This window comes from Dipodomys merriami, unplaced genomic scaffold (assembly GCF_024711535.1).
Source record: "Dipodomys merriami isolate MVZ:Mamm:240054 unplaced genomic scaffold, mDipMer1.0.p SCAF_388, whole genome shotgun sequence".
Classification (NCBI taxonomy): domain Eukaryota; kingdom Metazoa; phylum Chordata; class Mammalia; order Rodentia; family Heteromyidae; genus Dipodomys; species Dipodomys merriami.
This window is the reverse complement of record NW_027205470.1, coordinates 240,301-265,850: the sequence shown is the minus strand read 5'-3', so window position 1 is coordinate 265,850 and position 25,550 is coordinate 240,301. Positions and strand designations below refer to the sequence as shown.

The 25,550-nt window shown below is 41.3% G+C and overlaps 1 protein-coding gene across 4 annotated transcripts in view; it reads right to left on the bottom strand.

Annotated features, from left to right (window-relative positions):
• Positions 1-25,125, bottom strand: part of LOC138805122 (disks large-associated protein 5-like) — a 44,380-nt gene extending 19,255 nt beyond the window's left edge. For all 4 annotated transcript variants that reach the window (XM_069989714.1, XM_069989715.1, XM_069989716.1 and 1 more), the window contains exons 1-12: positions 25,013-25,125; positions 20,561-20,796; positions 19,277-19,470; positions 18,636-18,698; positions 15,882-15,966; positions 15,667-15,789; positions 13,847-13,917; positions 11,093-11,406; positions 9,692-9,816; positions 9,396-9,522; positions 4,711-4,796; positions 3,149-3,309 (exon numbers count right to left, since the gene is read on the bottom strand). In XM_069989714.1, coding sequence (XP_069845815.1) covers positions 3,149-3,309; positions 4,711-4,796; positions 9,396-9,522; positions 9,692-9,816; positions 11,093-11,406; positions 13,847-13,917; positions 15,667-15,789; positions 15,882-15,966; positions 18,636-18,698; positions 19,277-19,470; positions 20,561-20,795 — 1,584 coding nt within the window. In that variant the 5' untranslated portion in view covers position 20,796; positions 25,013-25,125. The remainder of the gene's footprint in view (positions 1-3,148; positions 3,310-4,710; positions 4,797-9,395; positions 9,523-9,691; positions 9,817-11,092; positions 11,407-13,846; positions 13,918-15,666; positions 15,790-15,881; positions 15,967-18,635; positions 18,699-19,276; positions 19,471-20,560; positions 20,797-25,012) is intronic.
• Positions 25,126-25,550: the final 425 nt, after the last annotated feature.

Below are 25,550 nucleotides of genomic sequence, written 5' to 3'. Positions count from 1 at the left end.
TCTGTTTTTTTCTGTTTATGTGGTACTGAGGAATGGAACTCAGGGCTTCATACATGCTAGGCAAACACTCTATCACTAAGCCACATTCCCAGCACTCTCATTTTTTTTTTTGGACACAACCTTATTATAAAAGATTTAATAATAAAGTGGCTATAGTGGTCCAAACCTATAATCTAAGCACAGGCAAAGGGGAAGCAGAAGAAAATCATGAGTTCCCAACTAGCCTGTCTCTAACAATAAAACCCCAATAAGCCAGAACCCCATGGCTCATGTCTGTAATCATAGCCACGTGGGAAGCTGAAAATGGGAAGAAGACAGTTCGTGATCAGACCAGCAAAAAAAAAAAAAAAATTTGAAAAATCCCTTCTTGATCAATAGCTAGTGACAAGTGCCTAACTCCTCAAGTGCGTAAGAGACTAAATTAAGAGGACTGTGGTTCCAGGCCAGCTGAGGTAGAAAAATCTATTGGACTCTTATTTTCAAAGAAAGAAGCTGACTGGTAGAATATACCCTTCACTCCCAGCAATATGAAAGTCTAGAAGTAGTAAAATCATAGCTCAGATGCCTGGGCAAAAAGCAAGGTCCTATCTAAAAAATAACACAAGAAAAACAGAGGTAAAGGTTGTGTCTCAGCATTATCACAACCAGCCTAGGAAACACTAGACCCTTAGTTCAAAACCCAAGTACTGCCACACAAACAAAATAAATAAATATACAAGATTCAAATAATGCATTTACAACCTTGATCTCCATAAATACCTCCTGGACTAAATTGTTCAGAAAATTATGACAAAAATTTCTGTACATGCTCAGAATGAAAACTTTTTTTGGTGTTGGTCTTAAGAGTTTGAATTCAGGGCTTGAGCATTGTCCTTGAGCTTTTACGTTCAAAGCTAGCGCTCTACCATTCCACTTGTAGCTTTTTTGGGGGAGGTGAGGGGGGTGTGGCGGTAAATTGGAGATAAGAGTTTCTCAGACTTTCCTGCCTGAACTGGCTTCAAACCAGGATCCTCAGACCTCAGCCTCCTTAGTAGCTAGGATTATAGGCATGAACCACTGCCACCTGGCTGGAAACAATTTTTTTTAGATAAGTTTTTTATTGTGAAAATACTGTACAGAGGGGTTACAATTACATGAGCAAGGTAATGAGTACATTTCTTATCAAGCATTGTTGCCCCCTCCTTTGTTTTTCCCCTACCATCCCTTCCCTACCATCTTCACAACCATACTCCCTCATCGCGGCGCCGCTCCACCCCTCTCCCCCGCAACCCCCCGCCCCCCCCCCCCCCCCCCCCCCGCGCCATATTTGCAATGGGTCAACCTGTATCCCTATTTAAACAATTTGTTTTTTCCCTTCCCCTCCTCAAATTATTCCCATAGGGAAGGGACATACAAAACATCAAAAAAAAAAAAAATCACATGGTGCCTTATAAATAAATGTTAGGAACAGCCAGGCACCACTGGCTCATGCCTGTAATCCTAGCTACTCAGGAGGCTGAGATCTGAGGATCTCCGTTCAAAGCCAGCCCAGGCAACTAAAGTCCATGAGACTCTCTGGAGATTGGAGTCTCAGGGATTTTCCTGATTTGGGCTGGCTTCGAACCATTATCCTCAGATCTCTGCCTCCTGAGTAGCTAGGATTACATGGGTGAGCTGATGGCGCTGGCTATGAAACTTTTTTTTTTTTTTTAAATCGGTCGTGGGGCCTGAGCACTGTCCCTCAGCTCTTCAGCTCAAGGCTAGTGCTCTACCACTTGAACCACAGTGCCACTTTTGGCTTTTTCTGTTTATGTGGTGCTGAGGAATCGAACCCAGGGCCTCATGCATGCAAGGCTAGCACTGTACATACCACTGAGCCACCTTCCCAGCCCCTGAAACTCTTTTTTTTTTGTCGGTCGTGGGGCTTGAACTCTGGGCCTGGGCGCTGTCCCTCAGCTCTTCAGCTCAAGGCGAGCGCTCTACCACTTGAGCTACAGCACCACTTCCGGTTTTCTGGTGGTTTATTGGAATAGGAGTCTCACAGTCTTTCCTGCCCGGGCTGGCTTTGAACCGCGATCCTCAGATCTCAGCCTCCTGAGTAGCTAGGATTACAGGCGTGAGTCACCAGCGCCCGGCTCCTGAAACTCTTATATCCAATTAACTACCAAAAAGCTGGGAAGGGGCTGGGAAGGTGGCTCAGTGGTAGAGCGCTTGCCTACCTAGACAGCGCCCAGGCCAGAGTTCAGGCCCCACAACTGGACCCTCCCCCCCCAAGAAAAAGCTGGGAAGTGCAGCTGTGATTTAAATGGTAAAGCCTTGGGCACAAAAGCTCAGGGACAGTGCCCAGTCCCTGAGTTCCAGCACTAGGACTACCCCTCCAATAAATAAATAAACATATAAACTAATAATGTAAACACATTGTTATTCTGTGAACAATGTAAATATATTACCTCTAAAACCATAAATTAATGATACTAAAAAAACAACAAAATGGGTCACCATTGAAAAATGTAGTGAGTCTACTCACTGACAGTGAGTCACCCAATTGGTAAATGATTCTATAAACACTACTCACATCTGGGCCATAGGGCAATGTTGATTACATTTGTTTCCTCATAACTTTTGTCTAGATTTAATAATTGTTTTATTTTTGGTTTGATCCTAAGCACCACCAAAAAATAATGATATAACTTTCTTTTTCAAATTGGCTCTTTAAGTGATGTTTTATATACTTATTTCTAAAATAAGCCCAGAAAGCTAGAAATCATTCTCACCCAATTTCCTTTGTCATAGGACTTTCTTCATTAAATTAGAATTGTATGCTGTGCCACATTGTTGCATATCAAACCATAAACTCCCTGGGATGGGCAATGTACCTTTTTATCATCTACTCATACAATGCCTAGCACACAACAGGAATTCAGTAACTGCTCACTGAACTACTAGAATGGCTCATTTTTCCCATGCAAAATTGTTATTGCCACTAACAATTATTTCCTAACATTATGAGGGAAGAGAAGACCCAGAAGTTATAAAACTTAGATAGTGTAGCTTATAAAGCTGTGCCCAATAGCTCCTTTATTTTATAGATGCCTAAGCTTCTAGTACCTCATTTTGCTATTAATATTCCATTAAAAAATGATTATATCCAAAATACTTGATCACATACCTGAAAAGTAACCATATCCCAAAATCCATCCAGGTCTGTACAAGTAGTCTCTTTTTCACCTCGCTTATATTCACAGTCATTCACCAGTCCTTCAAACTGTTTGAATCTTTCCTTCATAAGGAGTCTTGTTTGACCTACTGCTGTTCGAATAAGATCTTTAGCTAAAAGAGATAAGAAATTAAGTTAAAAAGACAAGACTAGACTTTTACAGCAAGACAACTAAATGACAAGACTATTTAATGAATTATTAAAATCTAATATCTAGAAGGTGCTGGTGGCTCATGCCTATAACCGAGGCTAAGATCTGAGGATTGTGGTTTGAAGCTAGCCCAGGCAGGAAAGTCCATGAAACTCTTATTGCCAATAAACCACTCAGAAAAAGCCAGAAGTGATGCTATGGCTCAAGTGGTAGAGCACTAGCCTTGAGCAAAAGAAGCTTAGGGAGAGCACCCAGGCCCTGCGTTCAAGCCCCAGAACTAGGAAAAAAAGAAAAAAAATTCAATATCCTAGGGCTTATAGAATCAAACTCTTACAAAACAAGACAAAAAAAGTCTGCCACAAACTTTGTCATATGAATATTGAGCATTAGCTATTTGCTTCAGTTCCTACTAATAATTAGCAATGTATGTAATAGACAGCATTCCACTTCTCTCATGTAGTAAGAATTTAACCTCAAATAATTCATTGCACATTAAGTACCTAAGGATTTCATACTGTCAGCACATAAAGTTTTTTCTAAATAGCTTTGCCATGTAATAAGAATCTTTTAAGAAAATCCTTTTCATATTAAGATTAATTTTGATTCAGAAAACATTTTTTTTTTTTGGTAGGTTGTGGGGCCTGAACTCTGGGGCTGGGCACTGTCCCTCAGCTCAAGGCTAGCACTCTACCACTTGAGCCACAGCGCCATTTCCAGCTTTTTCTGCTTATGTGGTCCTGAGGAATTGAACCCAGGGCCTCATGTATGCAAGCCAAGCATTCTACCACTAAGCCACCTTCCCAGCCCCCAGAAAACATTTTTGTGTAGATAAGACCAAATACTGGTAGCACTCATTTTTTAAAAATCTCAAAATACATGCACATTTTTATTTATTTTTGTGCTAGTACTGAGGCTTGAACTCAGGGTCTCATGCTTGTCTGGCATTTTTGCTCATGGCTTGTGGAATCCATTTGAGTCACACCTCTAATCCCACTATTTTGTTGGTCAATTTGATGTAAGTGCCTTTTAGATTTGTCCACCTGGGCTGGGTTTGACTCTGATTCTTATATCTCAACCTCCTGAGTAGCTATGGTTATAACTGAGCCACCAGGCACTCAGATACACACATCTCTTATCCCACTATAACACAGATAGGGAATATATGCTAAATAATAAAATAAAAAAAATTCTTACTATTTTGAGAAATAATGACACTACAAAGTTGGATTTTTATGTTTCAGATAAATACAATCACATTAAAAGAAACAAAGCTAAGACATCAACAAATACAAGTGCTCTGACCGTCATCCGGAATGTCCAATTCAAACAAAGCTAAGACATCAACAAACACAAGTGCTCTGACCGTCATCCGGAATGTCCAATTCAAGCTTCCTGTCCCACTCAAGGCAGACGGTGGTTAATTTCTCAGTTTCTGACTGCAGGATCTGTCTACAATTATGACATAGATTTCAATTTTACAAGTGCTGTCCACACTAGTACTGGTATTAGCATTATATTATGATATCTAATATTAGGAAAATCGAAAACAGGTACAATATACATTTTTCAAGAGTTCAGCTTATTCTGTAAGTAAAATCCATACATTTTTATATTCAAATTCATAAATGTAACTCAATATTTTGTGTGTGTCTGTCATTCTACACCTACAATTTACAAGAATCCACTTGAGGGCTGGGAAGGTGGCTCAGTGGTAGAGTGCTTGCCTTGCATGCCTGAGGCCCTGGGTTCGATTCCTCAGCACCACATAAGCAAAAAGAAAAAAGCCGGAAGTGGTGCTATGGCTCAAGTGGTAGAGCGCTAGCCTTGAGCTGAAGATCTGAGGGACAGTGCCCAGGCCCAGAGTTCAGGCCCCACGACCGGCCCCCCCCCCCCCAAAAAAAAAAGAATCCATTTGATAGCCAGGCTCTGTTGGCTTACACCTATAATCCTAGCTACTCAGGAGGCTGAGAACTGAGGATCACGGTACAAAACCAGCCAGGACAGGAAAGTCCATAAAACTCTTATTTCCAATAAACTATTCAGAAAAAGTTGAGAGTGTCACTGTGGTTCAAGTGGTAGAGCACTAGCATTGAGCAAAAAGAAGCTCAGGAACAGCACCTAGGCTGAGTTAAAGCCTCAAGACTGCTAGGGTAGGCAAGAGATCCACTTGACTTCAGCCTAGGATTACAGGTGTGAGCCACCTGCACCTGGCTCAAAAGTCTACTGTTTTTTTTTTTTTGTTTTTTTTTTTTTTTGCCAGTGATGGTGCCTGAACTCTGGGCCTGGGCACTGTCCCTCAGCTCTTCAGCTCAAGGCTAGTAGTGCTCTACCACTTGAGCCACAGCACCACTTCCAACTTTTTCTGCTTATGTGATGCTGAGGAATGCATGCAAGGCAAGCACTCTACCACTGAGCCACCTTCCCAGCCCCATGTTTTTTGTTTTTTTTTTTGTTTTTTTGATCAGTCATGGGGCTTCAACTCTGGGCTTGGGCACTATCCCTCAGCTCTTCAGCTCAAGGTGAGCGCTCTACCACTTGAGCCACAGTGCCACTTCCAGTTTTCTAGTGGTTTATTGGAGATAAGAGTCTCATGGACTTTCCTGCCCAGGCTGGCTTTGAACCATGATCCACAGATCTCAACCTCCTGAGTAGTTAGGATTACAGGCATGAGCCACCGGTGCCCGGCTCAAAAGTCTACCTTTTAAGCTAACACTGCTAGCTTGTTCTCTTGTTTGTTTTTGTTTTTGGTGCCAGTACTAAGGGCTTGAACTCAGGGACTAGCGCTCTCACTTGGCTTTTCCACTGGCTGGCACTCTACCAGGTGAGCTACAGCCCCATTTCTGTGTTCTTGTTTTTCTAAAATTTTGGAGTCAATGGGCTGGGAAGCACCACATAAGCAGAAAAAAAAAAGCCGGAAGGGGCGCTGTGGCTTGAGTGGTAGAGTGCTAGCCTTGAGCTGAAGAGCTGAGGGACAGCGCCCAGGCCCAGAGTTCAGGCCCCACGACCGGACCCCACCCCCCCAAAAAAAATAAAATTTTGGAGTCAAATATTCTTTAGTATGTATTGGATTCTCTGATATTTCCTATGGAACAAGGCTACCCAAGTACCTACCAAGAACAAATTGACGCTAAATGGGAGTCAAGTGACAGGGCTGATAGGATCTATCTCTCTGGTTATTAGGCAATGGTTCTTACCTGGAGTCAGGCACATTTGATGATGCCTGCAGGCTTTTTTTTTTAAAAAAAAATCATTATTACTAACTTGGCATGCTATGAAATCCCCACAACAAGCACATAATTCTAAAATGTCAATAATGGTAAAGTTGGGAAACCTATGTCTGAGGAAAATTGAATCTGTTTTTACACAAAAAGCATCTCAGCACATATGGGAGGTAAAACAGTACAGCTGCTATGGAAAACTGTATAGCAGTTGCTCAGAAGTAGAATTACAATCTGAATTAGCAATTTCACTTCTAAGTGTATGCCCCCCCAAAGAACAGAAAGCAGAGCCTCAGGTGTTTATGAGGCCAAAACATAGAAGCACCCTGAGTGTCCCTGACAGGGGAATGAGTGCTACTCACACTTAAAAAAGGGAAATTTGAGTATACGATATATAAAATCAAAGCTAGTCACAATAAGATAAATACTAGGCACAAGTGTGTAATCTCAGCACTCAATGAGCTGAGACAGGAGACCCGTTTCTTTTGAGATCCTGCTGCAAAAAAAATAAGAGAAAGAAATTATTTCTTCAAACTTAAGATAAAAAAAGAAAAAGGGGGACTCTTTCCACCTCTTCCATCAGCTTCACAGAGGGAAAAATTGAAGATAGTTTTTGTTTCTGAGCTTAAAAGAAAAATTTTGTTGCTTATATTCAGTGGCAAAACATGTAGTGATTCAGTTGTAAAACATTAACAAACTAGAAGGGCTGGGAAGGTGGCTCAGTGGTAGAGCGCTTGCCTTGCATGCCAGAGGCCCTGGGTTCGATTCCTCAGCACCACATAGCAAAATGAAAAAAAAAGCTGGAAGTGGCGCTGTGGCTCAAGTGGTAGATTGAGAGCCTTGAGCTGAAGAGCTGAGGGACAGTGCCCAGACCCAGAGTTCAGGCCCAAAAAAAAAAAAAAAAAAAAAAAAAAATTAACAAACTAGATAATCTCTAAAATCCTTTGTACTTTGAAAATTTTATGCTCTAGGAAGAGCTAAATTAAGCTGGGCACACTGGTGGCTCATGCCTATAATCCTAGCTACTCAGGAGGCTGAGATCTGAGGATTGTGGTTTAAAGCCAGCTCGGGCAGGAAAGTCCATGGTACTCTTATTTCCAATTAAACACCAGAAAACTGGAAGTGACTCTGTGGCTCTAGAGGTAAAGCACTAGTCTTGAGCTGAAGAGCTCAGTGACAGTGCCCAGACCCAGAGTTCAAGCCCCAAGACAAAAAAAGAAAAAGGAAGGAAGAAAGAAAGAAAGAAAGAAAGAAAAAAAGAAAGAAAGAAAGAAAGAAAGAAAGAAAGAAAGAAAGAAAGAAAGAAAGAAAGAAAGAGCTGAGTTGGTTATCAAGCATATAAAATATTCATAATAAAATAAATGAGTAGCTAGGCGTTGATGGCTCACATCTGTAATACTAACTAATCAGGACACTGAGAAATGAGGAACAAGATTTGAAGCCACACTGAACAGAAAGTGCCTAAGACCTTTACAGCAAAAAGGTGCAAGTGGAAATGTAGCTTAAGAGGCAGAGTGGCAGCAAAAAAGCTTAAGGGACAGCTCCCAGGCACTTAGTTCAAGCCTCAGTACTGGCACAAACAAAAAACTAAAACAGCCAAAAATTACCCAAATGAAGTAACTATGGTGAGATAGTATTTCTCACCTACTTGAATATGAAATCAGAATATAATAGTATACATTATACACAATGGGTTAATATTTTTAGAAAAGAAAAATGTTAAATTTATCTATATATGCATTATTCTGAAAAAATTCACAAGAAATGATTAATTCTGACTTCTATGGAAGGCTCAATCTATGGGGTTGGGACAGTACATTGGGAAGGATATTTTTCTTTGAACTGCAAAAGATTATGCAAGGGGATTACAATTTAACCTGTACATCTAAGTATCAGTGTTCTTCACAGTGACCCCTTCTATCTTTCTCACCATCCCACTTCATGCTTCCTCCTAGACTCATTTCACATTTCCAACTTCCACTTCCTTCCTCACATATGTACATTAAATATTCTGGTTGTACTTGGCCCCTGCTCCCTTTTTCATTCAGCTCCACCTGCCTCCATAAGCCCTGTCCCTCCCCCTTAAACATCTTGTTTCAGGTTTCTAATGAGATTTGTTACATATTTTCCTACCCTTTGGGTAAGAAACCACACAGAACGTATTAGTTACTGGAAAAATTAAAATTTAGTAAATTAATAAATTTAAGAATTTAAGTGTAATAATTAGTATATGTCTAGGATCCTAGCAGATGAGTACTATAGCTTAATAGTTATGTACATATGACCATATAAGATGATGCTAAGCAAATAAACTCCAAGACATGGACACAAACTGTTTTTGTTGTTGTTTTAAATGTACTATGTGATTTCTTTTTTCTTTTGTGTTCCCCCCCCTATGGTTTAATCCCCTGTTATTACTGTATTTGATTTTGGTACCCTGGGTACCGTATACACGTTTATCTGAATTAGGGAAGGGAAGGGGAACAACAAAATAGTGAGACAAAGGACAAGGAGGAACCAATGCAACAGCAATACAAGAAAATATGTTGGAAATGATCTGTACTACTTGTTGGGGGAGGGAAGGAAAGTGGGAGAAAAATGAGGGAGAGGGTTAACAAGTTCGACAAGAAATATACTTACTACCTTACTTATGTAACTGTAACCCCTCTGTAAATCACCTTGACAATAGTTTTTTTAAAAAGTTAAGTGAGAACATCCAGAGTAAGTTTCCCCCCCAATTTACTATTTTAAATATTTGCACATAAAATTAAGCATGTTCAATGTCTATACAAGATTGCAAAATTTTTCTGCTAGGAACAAGCAGACAAACCTGAAATATGGCACGTCGTGCTGTGGCTGAGATATCTGACCTTCATTTATTTCAAGTGATGGGGCTTCTTTTATCGGAAGGCAATTTGAGTTTTTAGTAGCAGCTTCCTTCTTACTTAAGCCATGTTCTACAAATTAAAGAAACCATTACATATAAATCCTCAAATTTACATGTACATCTTCCTTCTCTGTCTATATTCCTTATTCCAACTTTGTCCACCTCTGAACTCTATGGTCAAAAAGAGCTCCATAATCCAGGAAAATAAGTCATATAAAAACTGAATTAAAATACTGTACCTTCTTCACTAACAGGTAGAGAACTCAAAGGACATTGCAATTTCTTCAAATCTTGCTGTACTGTCTTGGTAGAGTTAGTGATACATTGTTGGGCCAAGATTTCTTCTCTTGCTTGCGTCTTATCACTAAATACAATAGCAAAAATGCATTTCATTAAACATGCACTCCACATATCTGGGAGATTTCAAAAATCTAAGATAAAACAAATGTTTCCAGTTTTGTTTGTTTGTTTTGGTGTTTCTGAGAAAGGGTCTTACTATGTAGCCCAGGCTGGTCTTGAACTCCCAATCTTCTTGCCTCTCCCAAATACTGAAAATTTTGAGCATAAGCTATTATGTCTTTCTTCCTTCTCTTTTCCTTCCTTCTTTCTCTTCCCTTCCTCCTTTCCTCCCTCCCTCCCTTCCTTTCCCCTTCCTTCCTTCCTTCCTTCCTTCCATTCCTTCCTTCCTTCCTTCCTTCCTTCCTTCCTTCCTTCCTTCCTTCCTTCCTTCCTTCCCTCTCTCTGTTTTATTTTGCAAGGTAATAATCTAAAAACCAATGGGCCATCAACACTTACTGTTTTGAAATTCCAAAATCTCTTAATGGAACATAGCACTAGCACTCTTAGATGATATTGAGTAGTTTCTACTGTATTTGCTTCCAACTAGTCCTAATCTTTGCAAAGTTACCCTGTCTTCTGACTCTCTTACACACCTTGCACGTTGCTAGATGTGTGTTGGAAAACAAAAAACAAAAGAACAACCTCACAGGTTAGGCACTGGTGGCTCATGCCTATAATCCTACTCAGAGGATAAAATCTGAGGATCATGGTTTGAAGTAGCCCAGGCAAGAAAGTCTGTGAAACTATTTCCAGTTAACCCCCCCAAAAGCTGGAATTGGAGCTATGGTTCAAGCGGTAGAATGCTAGCCTTGAGCAAAAAAGCTCAGGAACAGTACCCAGGCTCTGAGTTCAAGCCCCCAGACTAGCACAAAAATAATTCTCAAAAAGAAAAACAAAGATAAAGAAAAGCCCTATTTGAGCATCATGTCTTCTAAAAAGTTACAACTTTGGGGTTATGGAGGAATACTTAGTCGTAGGCTGTTTACCTACATGTGCAAGACCCTTGGCTCAATCCCCAGCAATGCTGGAGGAAAAAACAAACAGGGCTGGAAATGTAGCTTAATGGTAGAGTACTTGCCTAGCTCTGGGTTCGATTCCTCAATACCTCATAAACAAAAGTGGCACTGTGGCTCAAGTGGTAGAGTGCTAACCCTGAGAAAAAGAGGCTCAGGGACAGGGCCCAGGCCCCACGTTCAAGTCCCAGGACTGGCAAAAAAAAAGAAAGAAAAGCATTTGTTGACCCCTCTCTTATACAGGTAAGAGGGATTATGTGTGGTGGCTTTTCAAGATCATATTCTTACCCTTCCGGTTTTAAAGGGTCCCAGGTATAACTAGGTGTCAAGAATGCACTGGCACTTCTGGGAGTCAAGGGAGTTACTTGATAGGTCTTCAGACCATCTAGAGGCTGAAACACAAAATCCTGAGGTGCAAAGGAATTCTTTCCTCTTGTTTTTGCTGGATATGTCTTAGGCAAATTTTCCATTTCTGGTAATACTCCATCTATCTTAGGTAAGTTTTCCATTTCTGGTAAGCCTCCATCTGGATCCATTACATTTGTTGCACTGATTTGTGAATCTGAAGTATTTTCTTTACTATCAAGCTTAAAAGAAACAACCTAGAAATAAGTAAAGAGAATAGAGTAAGAATTTCTGTTCTAGGGATGTATTTAATTTTGCCAGGATCTCACAATGTAGCACTGTTTCACCTTGAATGCACTACAGGCTGGCCTCAAACTCACAATTCTCCTGCCTTAGCCTCTCTAATGCTGGAATTATATCATGCCTAGCTCAGCCATTTTTTTCATATGCTCGAAAGTATGACAAATTCAGCTGTACCTTCCAACTACATAATTTGAGACATAAAAACCAAATACAATTAAATTATACATGTAATCAAGAGGGCAAGCTATTAAAACCACTGCTAATCTAGAAAAAGATTCAATCCTTGTCAAAGGAATAAATTACACCTTAAAACAAACTAAAATACATGAAAACATTTACTCAACTAACAAACATACCTTGGCTGACAAATGTGGCTTAAATGGAAGGCTGCTTGCCTAGCATGTCCTGGTTTCAATCCCCAGGACAACAACAACAATGACGATGACAACGACGATGATAACGACGACGACAACAACAACTATTAAATAAAACTAAAGACTAAAGAAAAAAAATGACCAAAACTCGATCTTAGAAGGTATAGCAATGGTAGAGAAACTGCCTATAATCCTAGCTATCCAGGAAGCTAAGATTTGGATCATGATTCAAAGCCAACCCAGGAAGGAAACTATCTCCAATTAATCATCTAAGAGCCCAAACTGGAGCTATGGCTCAAGCAGTGGAACACTACTCCTGAGCAAAAAGTCTCAGGGAAAGTACGTAGGCTCTGAGTTCAAGAGCTGGTATGTTAAAAAAAGAGAATAGAGGAAGAAGTAGGAGATGAGGCAAATTCACAAACTATGTTTTACTTAAATTACATGGAGAGGCCAAGTGTCTGAGCCTCATATATTTAATTCTAGCTAGTCACAAGGCTGAGACCCAGAAAAAAAAAATCTGTTTGAAACCAGCCAAGATGGAAAAGTCAGTGAAACTCCAAAATAACCAGCAATAAAGTCAGCTGGAGGCATGAATCAAGTGGTACAGCCCCAGCCAAGCTAGCAAGTGAAAGCCTGAGTTCAAGCTCTAGTACTGGTGTGTACATGCACACACAAACACCACTCCCGACCCTCCCAATAAAAACCCAAATAACCTGTCTTCCTTAGTGGAGCTATATTAGGTTTTTAGTAAGAATATTACCAGGTTTCTTACTTTACAGGATATATCTTTTTTTTTCCCTTTGGTGCTGTTCCTGAGGTTTTTCTCAAGGCTAGCACTCTACTACTTTAAGCCATAGTGCTGGTGGTTTTCTGGTGATAAAAGTCTCACAAATTTTCCTACCCCAGCTGGCTTCGAACTGCAGCTAACTGCAGTCCTCAGATCTCAGCCTCCTGAGTTGCTACGATTACAGGAGTGAGTCACCAGCACCCAGCTCAGCATTTCTTTAAATATATACCTCCAAACAGTGACTCTTTCAAGGACTTTATTAAATGCTCTTCTAGATGTTGTCAGAAACCTGCAAATATGCAGGTGTTCTATATTGAAGATGGGAAAGCAAACCAACCAACCAAATAAACAAAAACACCCCCATAACTGTAACTTGCCCAAAGTTAAGCAGCTAACTGGGAGCAGAGACAATATTCTAACCCAGATTTACCTGAACCCAGATAAAATTTCACCCTACTCCATCCTAGCTATTTCTCACCAAATGGCTTTGCCCTCAGTCATGTTTTTATTATTTTTCTCAATATTTTTTTCTTTTGTCAGTCACAGGGCTTGAACTCTGGGCCTGGGTGCTATCCCTAAACTCTTCAGCTCAAGGCTAGCACTCTACCATTTGAGCCACAGTGCCACTTCTGGTTTTCTGGTGGTTTACTGGAGATAAGAGTCTCACGGACTTTCCTGCCCAGGCTGGCTTTGAACCATGATCCTCAGATTTGAGCCTCCCAGACTCCTGAGAAGTTAGGATTACAGGCATGAGCCACTGATGCCTAGCAATTTTTCTCAATCCTTTTGTTCACACTGGCCGAGTGCCAGTAGCTCACACCTATAATCTTAGCTACTCAGGAGGCCGAGATCTGAGGATTTCAGTTCAAAGCCAGCCCAGGCAGGAAATCCATGAGACTTTTATCTCCAATAAACCACCAGAAAACTGTAAGTGGCACTGTGGCTCAAGTGGTAGAGTGCTATCCTTAAGCTGAAGAGCTCAGGGATAGCACTCAGGCCTAAAGTTCACGCCCCATGACCAACAAAAAAAACAAAAACAAAAACAAAAACAAAAAAAACACAAAAAAACCTGAAAGACACCTGAAAAAAAAATGTTAACAACAAATCCTCATGATACTTACTTATGGTTCAATGACGTTTAATACACATGTGGATTAACTTTAAGTAGTTCTGTATGAAAGTAGTAATGAGACTTCAAAGGACCTAAAAATAAACAGAGGTTTGTACTCTTACCTTGTCAGGTTTTGTTTCTATCTTTCTGGCAGGTCTCCCTTTATTTGGTGCCTTTCTTTCTGGTTCATTAACTAAAATAAAAATGAAATAAGATACTTATTTCATGGAGCTGGGAAAGTGGCTTAGGGGTAGAGTGCTTGCCTGGTATTCATAAAAAAGTCCTGGGTTCGATTCCTCAGTACCACATAAACAGAAAAAGCCGTAAGTGGCACTGTGGCTCAAGTAGTAGAGTGTTAACCTTGAGCAAAAGCAGCTCAGGGACAGTTAGTTCCCAGGCTCTGAGTTAAAGCCCCAGGACTGCCCCCCCGCCAAAAAAAAAAAGTCCATTTCAACTGGACAGAAAATGCTGCTCTTTGACTGGGCCATGAGCTATGGGATTTATTTCAGACTCAAGATCACTTCACTTGTTGTAGTGACAGACTTCAACTCTGAGCCATACTTCTTGAAGACCCCAAACAAAGGTCTCAAGTATTAAGTTAATTGAAGATCCTATTAATAGGCATATATGATTTTGGAATGTGAAATTTTAAAGTTCATTTTCTGCAAACTATGCAGTAACTTCCTTGTTTCTGATACAAAGTATGGATTTCTATGTCTTCCCATTCTAATCTGAAAGCTGCTGGGTGGGGGATGGGAAGCCAAATGAAAGAATTTACCTTTGCAATATGGCAGAACTGTTACTTTTTTGGATTATCCTACTCAACTAAGAGTGTTATATGTTCATATCACTATAAGAAAAACAGCCATTAAAGCCTTGTTATTCCATCAATAAAAAAAAAAAAAAGAGTCTTGGGCTGGGAAGGTGGCTCAGTGGTAGAACGCTTGCCTTGCATGCATGAGGCCCTGGGTTTGATTCCTCAGCACCACATAAGCAAAAAGAAAAAAGCCGGAAGTGGCGCTGTGGCTCAAGTGGTAGAGTACTAGCCTTGAGCTGAAGAGCTGAGGGACAGTGCCCAGGCCCAGAGTTCCAGCCCGACAACCGACAAAAAAAAACAAAAAACAAAAAACAATTCTGTTCTTAGTGACTAAATGGATGAACTGGGATTTATTGGGCCTTTAATTTTTCACTTTGAAGCATTACTTGCCCTAGTGTAGGTGCTTCAACATTCCAGCACCCAGCGTGAAATTGAAAGTCAGAGCTCAGCACCTACCTTTAGGACTAAAAACTCCCAAGTACTTCTTCTTTTGTTTGTTGGTTATGGGGCCTGAACTCTGGGCCTTGGCTCTGTCCTTCAGCTCTTCAGCTCAAGGCACTCAATCACTTGAGCCCTGGTGTCATTTCTAGCTTTTTTCTGCTTATGTGGTGCTGAGGAATCGAACCCAGGGTCTCGTGCATGCAAGGCAAGCATCTACAACTGTGCCACCTTCCTAGCCCACCAATTTCCTTCTTTCCTACTACAAAGCACATGCTGATTCTAAAACTAAAGGGCCAGGCGCTGGTGGCTCATGTCTGTAATCCTACCCAGGAAGATGAGATTTGAGGATTGGTTCAAAGCCAGTCCAGGCAGCAAAGTCCATGAGATTCCTATCTCCAATTAACTGCCAGAAAACCGAAGTAGCACTGTGCCTTAAAATGGCAGAGTGCTATCCTTGAGTGAGAAAGCTCAGGGACAGTGCCCAGGACCTGAGTTCAAGCCCCACGACTGACATTCTGACATACATACATACATGCATATAGCTCAAGTGGTAAAGGACTAGCCCAACAATCACACAGCCCTTATTTCAATCCACAGTTCCACACCAAAAAGTGAAAGTATATTAAAAAACCTCCAAGACCCAAACACCCCAGTTCAGTCACTGGATCAGGAAATGGTTCTTACCGTTGGCAGCTCTTGTGATAGGCTTTCTTGTTATGGTAGATGAGACTGTTTTGGCAATCTGCTTTGTCACCTGAGTAGCTGATCGAGTCACTCTCATTGGCACAGACACGGTGGGCTGTACAACTATATGAAAAATAATCAAGTGCTGTTGGTTATTCATAAACTATTACTGTAGTAGCTTCAGAGTTTGTTATAATAAGTGCTAACACTCCTACCTTTTTTCTGTTTGTCCAACGCTATCTTTTCAGAACTCTGTCTCTGACCAGGTCGGATTGGTACAGCATCACTTCCATTACTAATCTGTTTAAGAGATCAGGCACTATGTGATTTAACTACATAATGACTGAAATCACATTTTAAACTGTAAAATGATAGCTAAACGGAATCGTGGTCATTGTAAATTCCTCATAAAAAACAAATTTGCTAATGCAAACAAAATGAAAAGTTTTCCGTTTTGGTTTTTTTTTTAATTTAAAATTTTTATTTTTATTGTGAAAATACTGTACAGAGGGATTACAATTACATGGGCAAGATAATGAGTACATTTCTTTTCAAGCATTGTAACCTCCTCCTTTGTTTCCCCTTTCCATCCTCCCCTCACCCATTCCTCCCCCCTACCAAAGTTGTAAAGTTCGTTTTTCCACATAACGACTTGTACATCTCATTGTTGCAATGGATCCACCTGTATCCCTATTTAAACGATTTGTTTTTCCCTTCCCCTCCACAAATTATACCAACATCAAATACAGTGAAAGCAGGGGTTATACCATGGGGGAGGGACATACAAAGCAACAAAGAAATCATCTTATAAATGTGTTAGAAACAATCATTTGAATACATATCTTAGGGTTCATTTCCCTAACATCAACTTATCTGACCATTTCTGCTTGACTCAGACATATACTAGTTATTGCAAATAAGGGAAACCATGGGACCTAAGTTTCTTTGGGCCTGGCTTACTTCACTTAATATAATTTTTTCCAAGTCTTTCCATTTCTAACAAATGGGGCAATGTCATTCTTTCTGATGGAGGCATAGGATTACATTGTGTATATATACCACATTTTCTTGATCCATTCATCTACTGAGGGGCATCAAAGGCCACACTAAAGCTACCAGCATGACTCTGTTTATTGCAGCATTATTTACCATAGCTAAGGTAAGTTTTCTGTTTTATATAAATTTCTTTATATCTTTTTTAGTCCTAGAATTTACAAAATACTAATCTTTCTTTTTTTTTGACAAAAATTATGCTGAATATGTTGCTCTCTCTAGAATGATCACAAATTCATAAGCTCTAGTAATCTCCCATTTCTGTCACTCTAGTAGCTGGAATTATAGACATTAGCCACCATGCCTATTAAAAATAGGCTGACTAGCCCGGGCGCTGGTGGCTCATGCCTGTAATCCTAGCTATTCAAGAGGCTGAGATTTGAGGATATGGTTCAAAGCCAGCCTGTGCAGGAAAGTTCGTGAAACTCTTATCTCCAATTAACTACTAGAAAGCCAGAAGTGGTACTGTGGTTGTTGAGCACTAGCCTTGAGTGAAAGAGCTCAGACAGTGCTCTATGAGTCCTATGACTGACAGAAAAACAAACAAAAAAAAAACAAAACCAAAAGAAAGAAACAGCTGACTAGTTGGGAACTTGTAATCCTAGCTACTCAGGAAGCTGAGATCTGAGAATCTCAGTTCAAAGCCAGTCAGGACAAGAAAGTCTAAGAGACTCTTTTTTTTTTTTTTTGTCGGTCGTGGGGCTTGAACTCTGGACCTGGGAGCTGTCCCTCAGCTCTTCAGCTCAAGGCAAGCGCTCTACCACTTGAGCTACAGCGCCACATCCGGTTTTCTGGTGGTTTATTAGAGATAGGAGTCTCACGGTCTCTCCTGCCCGGGCTGGCTTTGAACCGAGATCCTCAGATCTCAGCCTCCTGAGTAGCTAGGATTATAGGCGTGAGCCACCAGCGCCCGGCTAGTCTAAGAGACTCTTATCTCCAATTAATCACCAAAAAGCCAGAAGAGCTGCCACTCCAAGGGAAGAGCACCAGTCTTAAGCAAAAAAGCTCAAGGACAACCACCTAGGCCTTAAGTTCAAGCCTCAGGACCAGCACATAAAATTTAGCTGGCCAGGAAAAGCCATAGCTCAAATGGTAGATACAGCATCAGCTGGGGGCAAGTGACAGGATAAGAGGAACAGAGTTCAACTCTCAGTAACATCATTTTTTTTAAAAAAGAAAAAAAAAGTGACTATAGTTTTCTATTGGTTCTTAAAAACTTCAGGCATATTAAGGGATCCTATGGCTCACACTTGTAATCCTAGCTACTCAGGAGGCTAAAATCTGAGGACTGAAGTTCAAAGCCAGCTGGGACAGAAAAGTCTATGAGACATCTCCTATTAATGAGTAACTGTGAGGGAAAAAGCCAATCTATAGAGCAACTCCCTGAGTTTAAGTCCCAGTACTGGCATACATGCACTTATATGCACATACACATACATATATAAAAAACTTTTGAAGTATATCCTAAATAGAACTCTTCTTCATAGTTCATTTATTCACTTCGTTAAAGACTTAACCCCAAAAACTACTATCTCGGAAAGGCTCTTACTGATGGCCCAAATAAAAATCTACATCCAGCTAGAGGCATGGCTCAAGCCACAGCAGAGTACCTGCCCAGCAATCATGAAGCCCTGAGTTCAAACCCCAGTACAAAAAAAATCCATAAAATAGTAAGAACTTTATTTTTCAGATAAGGCATCTCATCTTTGCTCTGGTTGCTGAAGACCTATATCCTCCCACCTAGTAGCTGGAATTACTAGCACTACTACCATACCCAATTTGTTTGTTGTTGGGGGTCTCTGCTGGCTTAAACATCACCTTCCAGACCTCCTCCTAAGTAGCTGAGATTATAGGCATAAACTACTCAACACAGAACATCTGTCATTTTAGTAACAATCATTTAGTATCAACTACACCTTAGTCTGTCCCATTTGGTCTTTGGCCTTTGATCTTGTAATCCGGACATTAGATGGAATAGCCTATAAACAGACATAAGAACACCAAGTTAAACAAAATGAACTGGTACAAGTTTATTTCAATGTCTCATTAGGAAACGAAATTCCCAAGCCAGATGCTGGTGGCTTATGTGTTGTAATGCTGACTAGTCAGAAGGCTGAGATCTGAGACTAGAATTTGGAAGCCAACCCTGGCAGAAAAGTCTGCAAGACTCTTTATCTCCAGTAAACTACTCAGAAGCCAGAAGTGGTACTGTGGCTCAAGTGGTAGAATGCTAGCCTTGAGCAAAAGAAGCTCATGGATAGAGCCCACAACTAGAGTTCAAGCCCCAGGACCAGCAAGAGAGAAAGACAGAGAGAGAGAAAGAAAGAGAGGTGAGAGAGACAGAGACAGAGACAGAGAGAGAGAAAGGAAAGGAAGGCAGGAAATTCCCAATTTAAAACTAAATTTTATCTTTACTGATTTATAGCATAAATATACCTGTTAATTTAAATTTCTATCAATGAAGGACTAAGAAGAAAGGTGTTAGTCACTTCATTTCATAAAGAACATTCTAGTTAAAAAAACAAGTTTATTTCAGATTACAAATTCACAAATTTACCTTTTTCCCCTCAGCTTTCAGAGCATTCTGGTTTGTTAAAAGAAAGCAAGGAGTATCAGGTCTATAAAGACCTACTTTAAATACTCCTTGTTTAGCCTTTTCTCTTTGTTCTTTCAGTTTTTTAAGTTGTTTTTCTTCTTTGTACTTCTGGAGCATTTGTCTTCGTTCATCACTTTGGACAGCTTTCATTGATCCTAAACAGGAAAAATTAAAATCAAACACAGTATATAAAACATTTCAGATGAAAAAGTACAGCAGGGCTAGGAATGTGGCTTAGTGGTAGAATGCTTGCCTAGTATGCATGAAGCCCTGGGTTCCATTCCTCAATACCACATAAACAGAAAAAGCCAGAAGTAGCACTGTGACTCAAGTGGCAGAGTCCCAGTCTTGAGTAAAGGGAAACTCAGGGACAGTGCTGAGGCCCCAAGTTCAAGCCCCAAGACTGGAAAAAAAAAAAAGTACAGAAAGCATAAAAAAATTATTGTGTTCTACTTCAAAATAATTCTAATAACTTTGCTAATTCTTCAATACTAAACAAAAGTTCACAAGATATTTGAACCACTAGTCTTTTTAAAATGTCTCTTCCTCTACGCTTCACTTGCAGAAATACTTACTAAATGTTTGCTATACTTTGGCATGTTTTAATCTCACTTTTCAACTAACTTGTATAGTTACCAAGCCTAGATACTGGCCTTTAATGAGTCTCATTCTGAAATATGCCCTTTTGTTGTTCTCTTTCACACTGATTAAGGCTGATCTGTGTAACAAAGAAGAGCCTCCCAAGTAGCTAGGATTATGGGCACACATCATTAGCATCAGGTTCTTTTCTCTTATTTTGGTTCTTATTTCTTTATTTGGGTCTTTTCTTCTGAATGGACCCAAATCATTTGAGCAAACCCCTAAGCATGTCCAAATGAATTCTGCAGTCTAAGTCATACTTCCATTGGCAAAGTATTTGTATTTCACAGCTTCTTTGGTCAGCCTATTTTTATGCTTCTTATCAATTTACCTTCTCCAGATTTACCCAAGTTCTAGAAAGTACTAGGTTCCTCATAGGCAATCTAGATAATACATTGCTGTATATATATTTGGTAAGTGAATAGTTTTCACCTAGCTAGTGATACATTCAGCCTTAACATTAAGTTAACAGCTTAGTTGTAGAAAACATAATTATTTAGAGTGATATTTCCTAACTCCATTCTTTTGGTTAGTTTTTTCTTTTAAGACACAGGCTTTAAACCAATTCTTTTAAAACATTTAAAATTACAATAGATCATTACTTACTTGTCTTGATACTGGTCTCTGGAATAAGGTCTTGAGCAGTCTCATCTATGTTAACAAGAACTCTACCTCCCAAGGTTGGAATGTTGACATCCTTCAAACCAAAGTGTCTATTTCGTTCATATTCTTTATATCTGTTTTCTTTCTGGGATAGTGATTTTCTATGAGCAATTTTAGTTCTAATCATATCAGTACTTAAATCCTTTCTGTGACGACTGGCAAAACGTGATGAAGACATCCTGACAGGGAAGAGAAATACAAACCAACTTAAATGGATTTTCATCTTCTTTAGAAAACTAAGATTCCAGTTTTTATCATATTCCAGTGCATTTCATATCCCACCTCAGAGTCCACTGAAATAAAAATATTAAAATGTATCATAAAATAAACATGTGACAATGGAGAATGGAAAAAAGGTTATCAAAGGGCAGACTCAACCACCTGTTGGGGTTCTAAATCGGAATTTATTTAATAGATGAGGTTCAGTCCAGGAAAACCATAGTCAAGAACATACTCAAATTATCATAGAGAACACCAGGGAAAGATATGGTGAAAATAAGTAAAGGATAGTATATAGAACAGTTTCTTTAGCCTTCCTCTGGTGATGAATAGTCTATTAGTTCTATTCATTCCAAAAAATGGAACAGCTGTCAGGCACTGGTGGCTCATATGGAGGCTGAGATCTGAGGATTGAGGTTCAAAGCCAAACCAGGCAAGAAAGTATGAGATCTTATCTCCAATTAAGCACCAAAAGAACTGAAAAGGGAGCTGTGGTTGAGCACTAGCCTTGATGGGAAAAAAATAAAAGCTCAAAGACAGCACCCAAGACTTGAGTTCAAGTCCTAAGACCAACAAGAAAGAAAAGAATGAGAGACAGAGAGAGAAAGAAGGGAGAGAAAGAGAAAGAGAGATAGAGGAGAAGAGAGAGAGAGAGAAAGAGAAAGAGGAAGAGAAAGAAAGAAAGAAAGAAAGAAAGAAAGAAAGAAAGAAAGAAAGAAAAAGAAAGAGAAAGAGAGGGGGAGGGAGGGAGAGAGGGAGGAAGGGAAAGAAAGGGAGAAAGGAAGGATAAAAGGGAGAAAGGAAGGGAGAGAGGAAGGAAGGAAAAAGGCAGAGAGAAAGAAAGGAAGAGAGGAAGGAAGGAAAAAAGGAGAGAAAAAGAAAGGGAGGGAAGTAGGGAGGGTAAAAAGGGAGGGATGGTGGGTTAAGCAAGGTGGCACAAGCCTACACCTATAATCCCAGCATTGAGCCTGAGGCAGGAGGATTCAAAATTCAAGGTCAACCTGGACTACAACTCTATCTAAAAATAAAAATTAAAAATTAAATAAAAAACCCAAACCAGCAAAACACACATTAGACATGCAGGGATAAAACAAAAACAAGTAGTTGGATATACAAGATTGAAAAAAAGGTTTTCAAGGAAATCCTTAGAGATATGCTTACCAAAATGCCCTATTAGTTTTGCTCATGCAAAAGCCTGGTAGTTTACAAGGACAACAAAGACAATGTCATGAGGTCTAACAGTATATCCAGTTGAGGAGAATAAGTCAAAGTAGAGAAACAGGTCTTGTTATCCAGAATAAAAGCCCTGTAGATAGCCAAGTGATGATGGCTCATACCTGTACAGTAATCTTAGATAACTCAGGAGACAGATCTGAGGATTGTGGTTTGAAATCAACCAAGGGAATGTGGTTTAGTGGTAGAATGCTTGCCTCACATGCATGAAGCCCTGAGTTCAATTCCTCAGTACCACATACACAGAAAAAGCTGGAAGTGCCTGGCGCTGGTGGCTCACTCCTATAATCTTAGCTACTCCGGAAGCTGAGATCTTAGGATCTCCATTCAAAGCCAGCTAGGGAAAGAAAGTCCATGAGATTCTTATCTCCAGTAAACCACTCAGAAAATCGGAAGTGGCGCTGTGGCTAGCCTTGAGCTGAAGAGCTAAAGCCCAGGCCCAGAGCTGAAGACCCATGACCAACCCCCCCCTCAAAAAAAAGCTGGAAGTGGCCCTGTGGTTCAAGTGGTAGAGTGCTAGCCTTGACCAAAGAAGCTCAGGGACAGTGCCCAGACTCTAAGTTCAACCCCATGACTGGACAAAAAAAAAAAAAGAAAGAAAAGAAGGAAACCAACCAAGGAAGCAAAGTCTGTGATAGACTCATCTCCAATTAACTGCTAAAGTTGGAATTAGAACCGTGGACCTCAACCTTGAGCAAAAAAAGCTAAAGGACAGTGCCTAGGCCCTGAGTTCAAGCCCCAGTACAGGCACAAAAAGGAAAGGAAAGGAAGGGAAGGGAAGGGGAGGGGAGGGGAAGGGAGGGAAGGGAGGGGAGAGGAAGGGAGGGGAGGGGGGGAGGGGAGGGGGAGGGGAGGGGGAGGAGGGGAGGGGAAGGGAGGGAAGGGAAGAAAGAAAGAAAAAGTCATACAGGTGCTATGATCAGGAGGTTAAAAGTTATAGGTACTGTGTTGGAATAAAAACAGCTTCTATCATTATACTCTTAACACCTGGTGACAAGAGCCAAGCAAGTAGTTTTACAGTAGACACCAGCTGTATGGCTTCTATTTCAATCTAATTCTGATTCTACCTTGGCATCAGATCCTACAGGTATTTTTTTTGGGGGGGGGGGGAGGTCCGGTCGTGGGGCCTGAATTCTGGGCCTGGGCGCTGTCCCTCAGCTCTTCAGCTCAAAGCTAACACTCTACCACTTGAGCCACAGCGCCACTTCCGGCTTTTTTCTTTTTGCTTATGTGGTGCTGAGGAATCAAACCCAGGGCCTCATGCATGCAAGGCAAGCACTCTACCACTGATCTACCTTCCCAGCACCAAGATCCTACAGGTAAAGGGCTTACTCATCAATCAGACTGACCTGGCCCAAAGGTGCAGGTTGTTTGCTTGTGCTACTTACAAACCCTCCTCCTCAGGTTTTTACTAAATTTACTAATTTACCAAAGACCTCCAAACCCAGGGAAATGCTTTCCTCCTCATGTCTTCTGGTTTATTAGAGAGGACATTAAAAAGGATATAGATAAAGAAATGCATAGGGTAAGATATGTGGGAAGTAGCACAAGTCTTTCTTGCAAACGCTATTTGGAAAAACTCTCTGTAAACCTCCATGTGTTTCTATCTAAAAGCTCTCTAAACTTTTTCCTTTTCCTTTGGGGGGGGGTGAGCAGTAGCAGTCATAACTGATTAAATTATGGTCAACTTTAGACCAAAATTGATCAACTCAGTCTCCAACCTCTCTCTTCTCAGGAGGCTAAGGTTGGAGTTGAAAGACCCTCTAAAGCAATTTTGACCTTTCCAGTGAACAACTCCCACCTAGAAGCCAGCTCTCTGAGTAAGTTAATTCATTAGCTTATAGAAGGTATTACTTAAGAGTCTAGGATTTTAGGAATTGTGTGGCAAAAATTCAGTGACAAATACCAAATAGTTTACAATGTCCCAGTCATACAATACTCTTCAACACGAACTTGAAAAATCCACCAAAAAAGCTCTAAGGAAAAATTGGAGTGGGCGAGGTGGCACATGCCTGTATCCCAGCACTCCAGTTCATGAAGGCGGATCAAGAGCACAAGGCCAGCCTGGGCTACTTAGCACTGTCTTAACAAAATAAAAGGTCCATCTGATCCGGATGCTATACCATCTCCCTAAAAAGCTCGGGGAGAAGTGGCAATGGGCATTCATTTCATGAAGGACTTTCCTCTCTCATCGAATGGGAGGAAAAGGAGCATACAGATCACATATATGTATACATATATATGCACATATAATACACATTACACACACACACATATCATGGTGGGCGGGTGTGTGCGCTGTCCCTTAGGTTGTTTTTGTTGTTGTTCAAGGCTAGCGCTCTATCATTTGAGCCATAGCTCCACTTCTGGTTTTCCATTGGCGATAGTCTCATGGACTTTTCCGCCCGGGCTGGCTTCGAACCGTGATCCTCAGCTGTCAGTCCCCTGAGGGACTAGGGCTAGGCTTGATCAAATAGTAAATGTATTTTTAATGATCACACTAGCCATAAAGGACAGTTCATATGTAGTATCCAGTTAGAGGTCCATTAACTGCCTGCATCAGCACGGGTGCAAGGTGGACCCCACACCAGGCATCCTGACTGCGTTCACACACACAAACGCCTTCTTTGGCTGATTGTCTGGGAGGTCAGTCAGAGTCCTCCGGACCCACCGGATCTGGGAGGAGCTGCTGGAACAGAATGAGGGCGGGGGGGGGGGGGATGCCAAACGTCTCATCCCGCGGAGCACCGGGCCCCGCAAAGCCCAAACCAGACCGTGGCACAGAGCGACGACTTCCGGGGGTGTGTGTGGGGGTCACGGGCCGCGGGCCACCCGCTCCCGCAGAGGCCTGAGGTAGAACCGGCTCGCAGCCCGGTCCTCACACCGCTAGACGCCCACCCAGCGCGGGCCAGCGTCCTCCCCCACCTCCCGACCGCAGCTTACCTGACGCACAGCTCGGTGAAACCTCAGCTAAATAAACCCTGGCAGAATCCTCGGGGTCGGGACAAACTCCGTGTGCTCCGACGCAGAAACGCCTACCAGCCAACACCGCGCAAAATTCAAACTTCCGGCCCGGGCTTCTGATTGGAGGGCCTTTAACCAATACTTCCGGGGGGGAGCTCCCGCCCCTTCCTCTCGGCGAGACATGCGATAGGTTCCCTCGGCGCGATGTTTGAATTGATTGAAAGGCCACGCGACAGTTCAGAGGATGCGTGTGACGGGGAAAAGAGGCGGGATCGCCACGGAAGAAGGGTCGCGCCGAGCCCAGTTGTCGTGGGCAGCCCGCTGGGTCCAGACCCGGGCACTGTGTCTCACGTCAGCTTGCGCTGCTTCCCTGGAGCTTCATCCGCTTTTGGGATCCACTTCGCAGGGATTTTTGTTTGTTTTGTACGGGTCCTGGGGTTTGAACTCAGGGTCTGGAGTCTGTCCCTGAGCTATTGTGCTCAAAGCTGGCATTCTACTCCTTGAACCACAGCTCCAT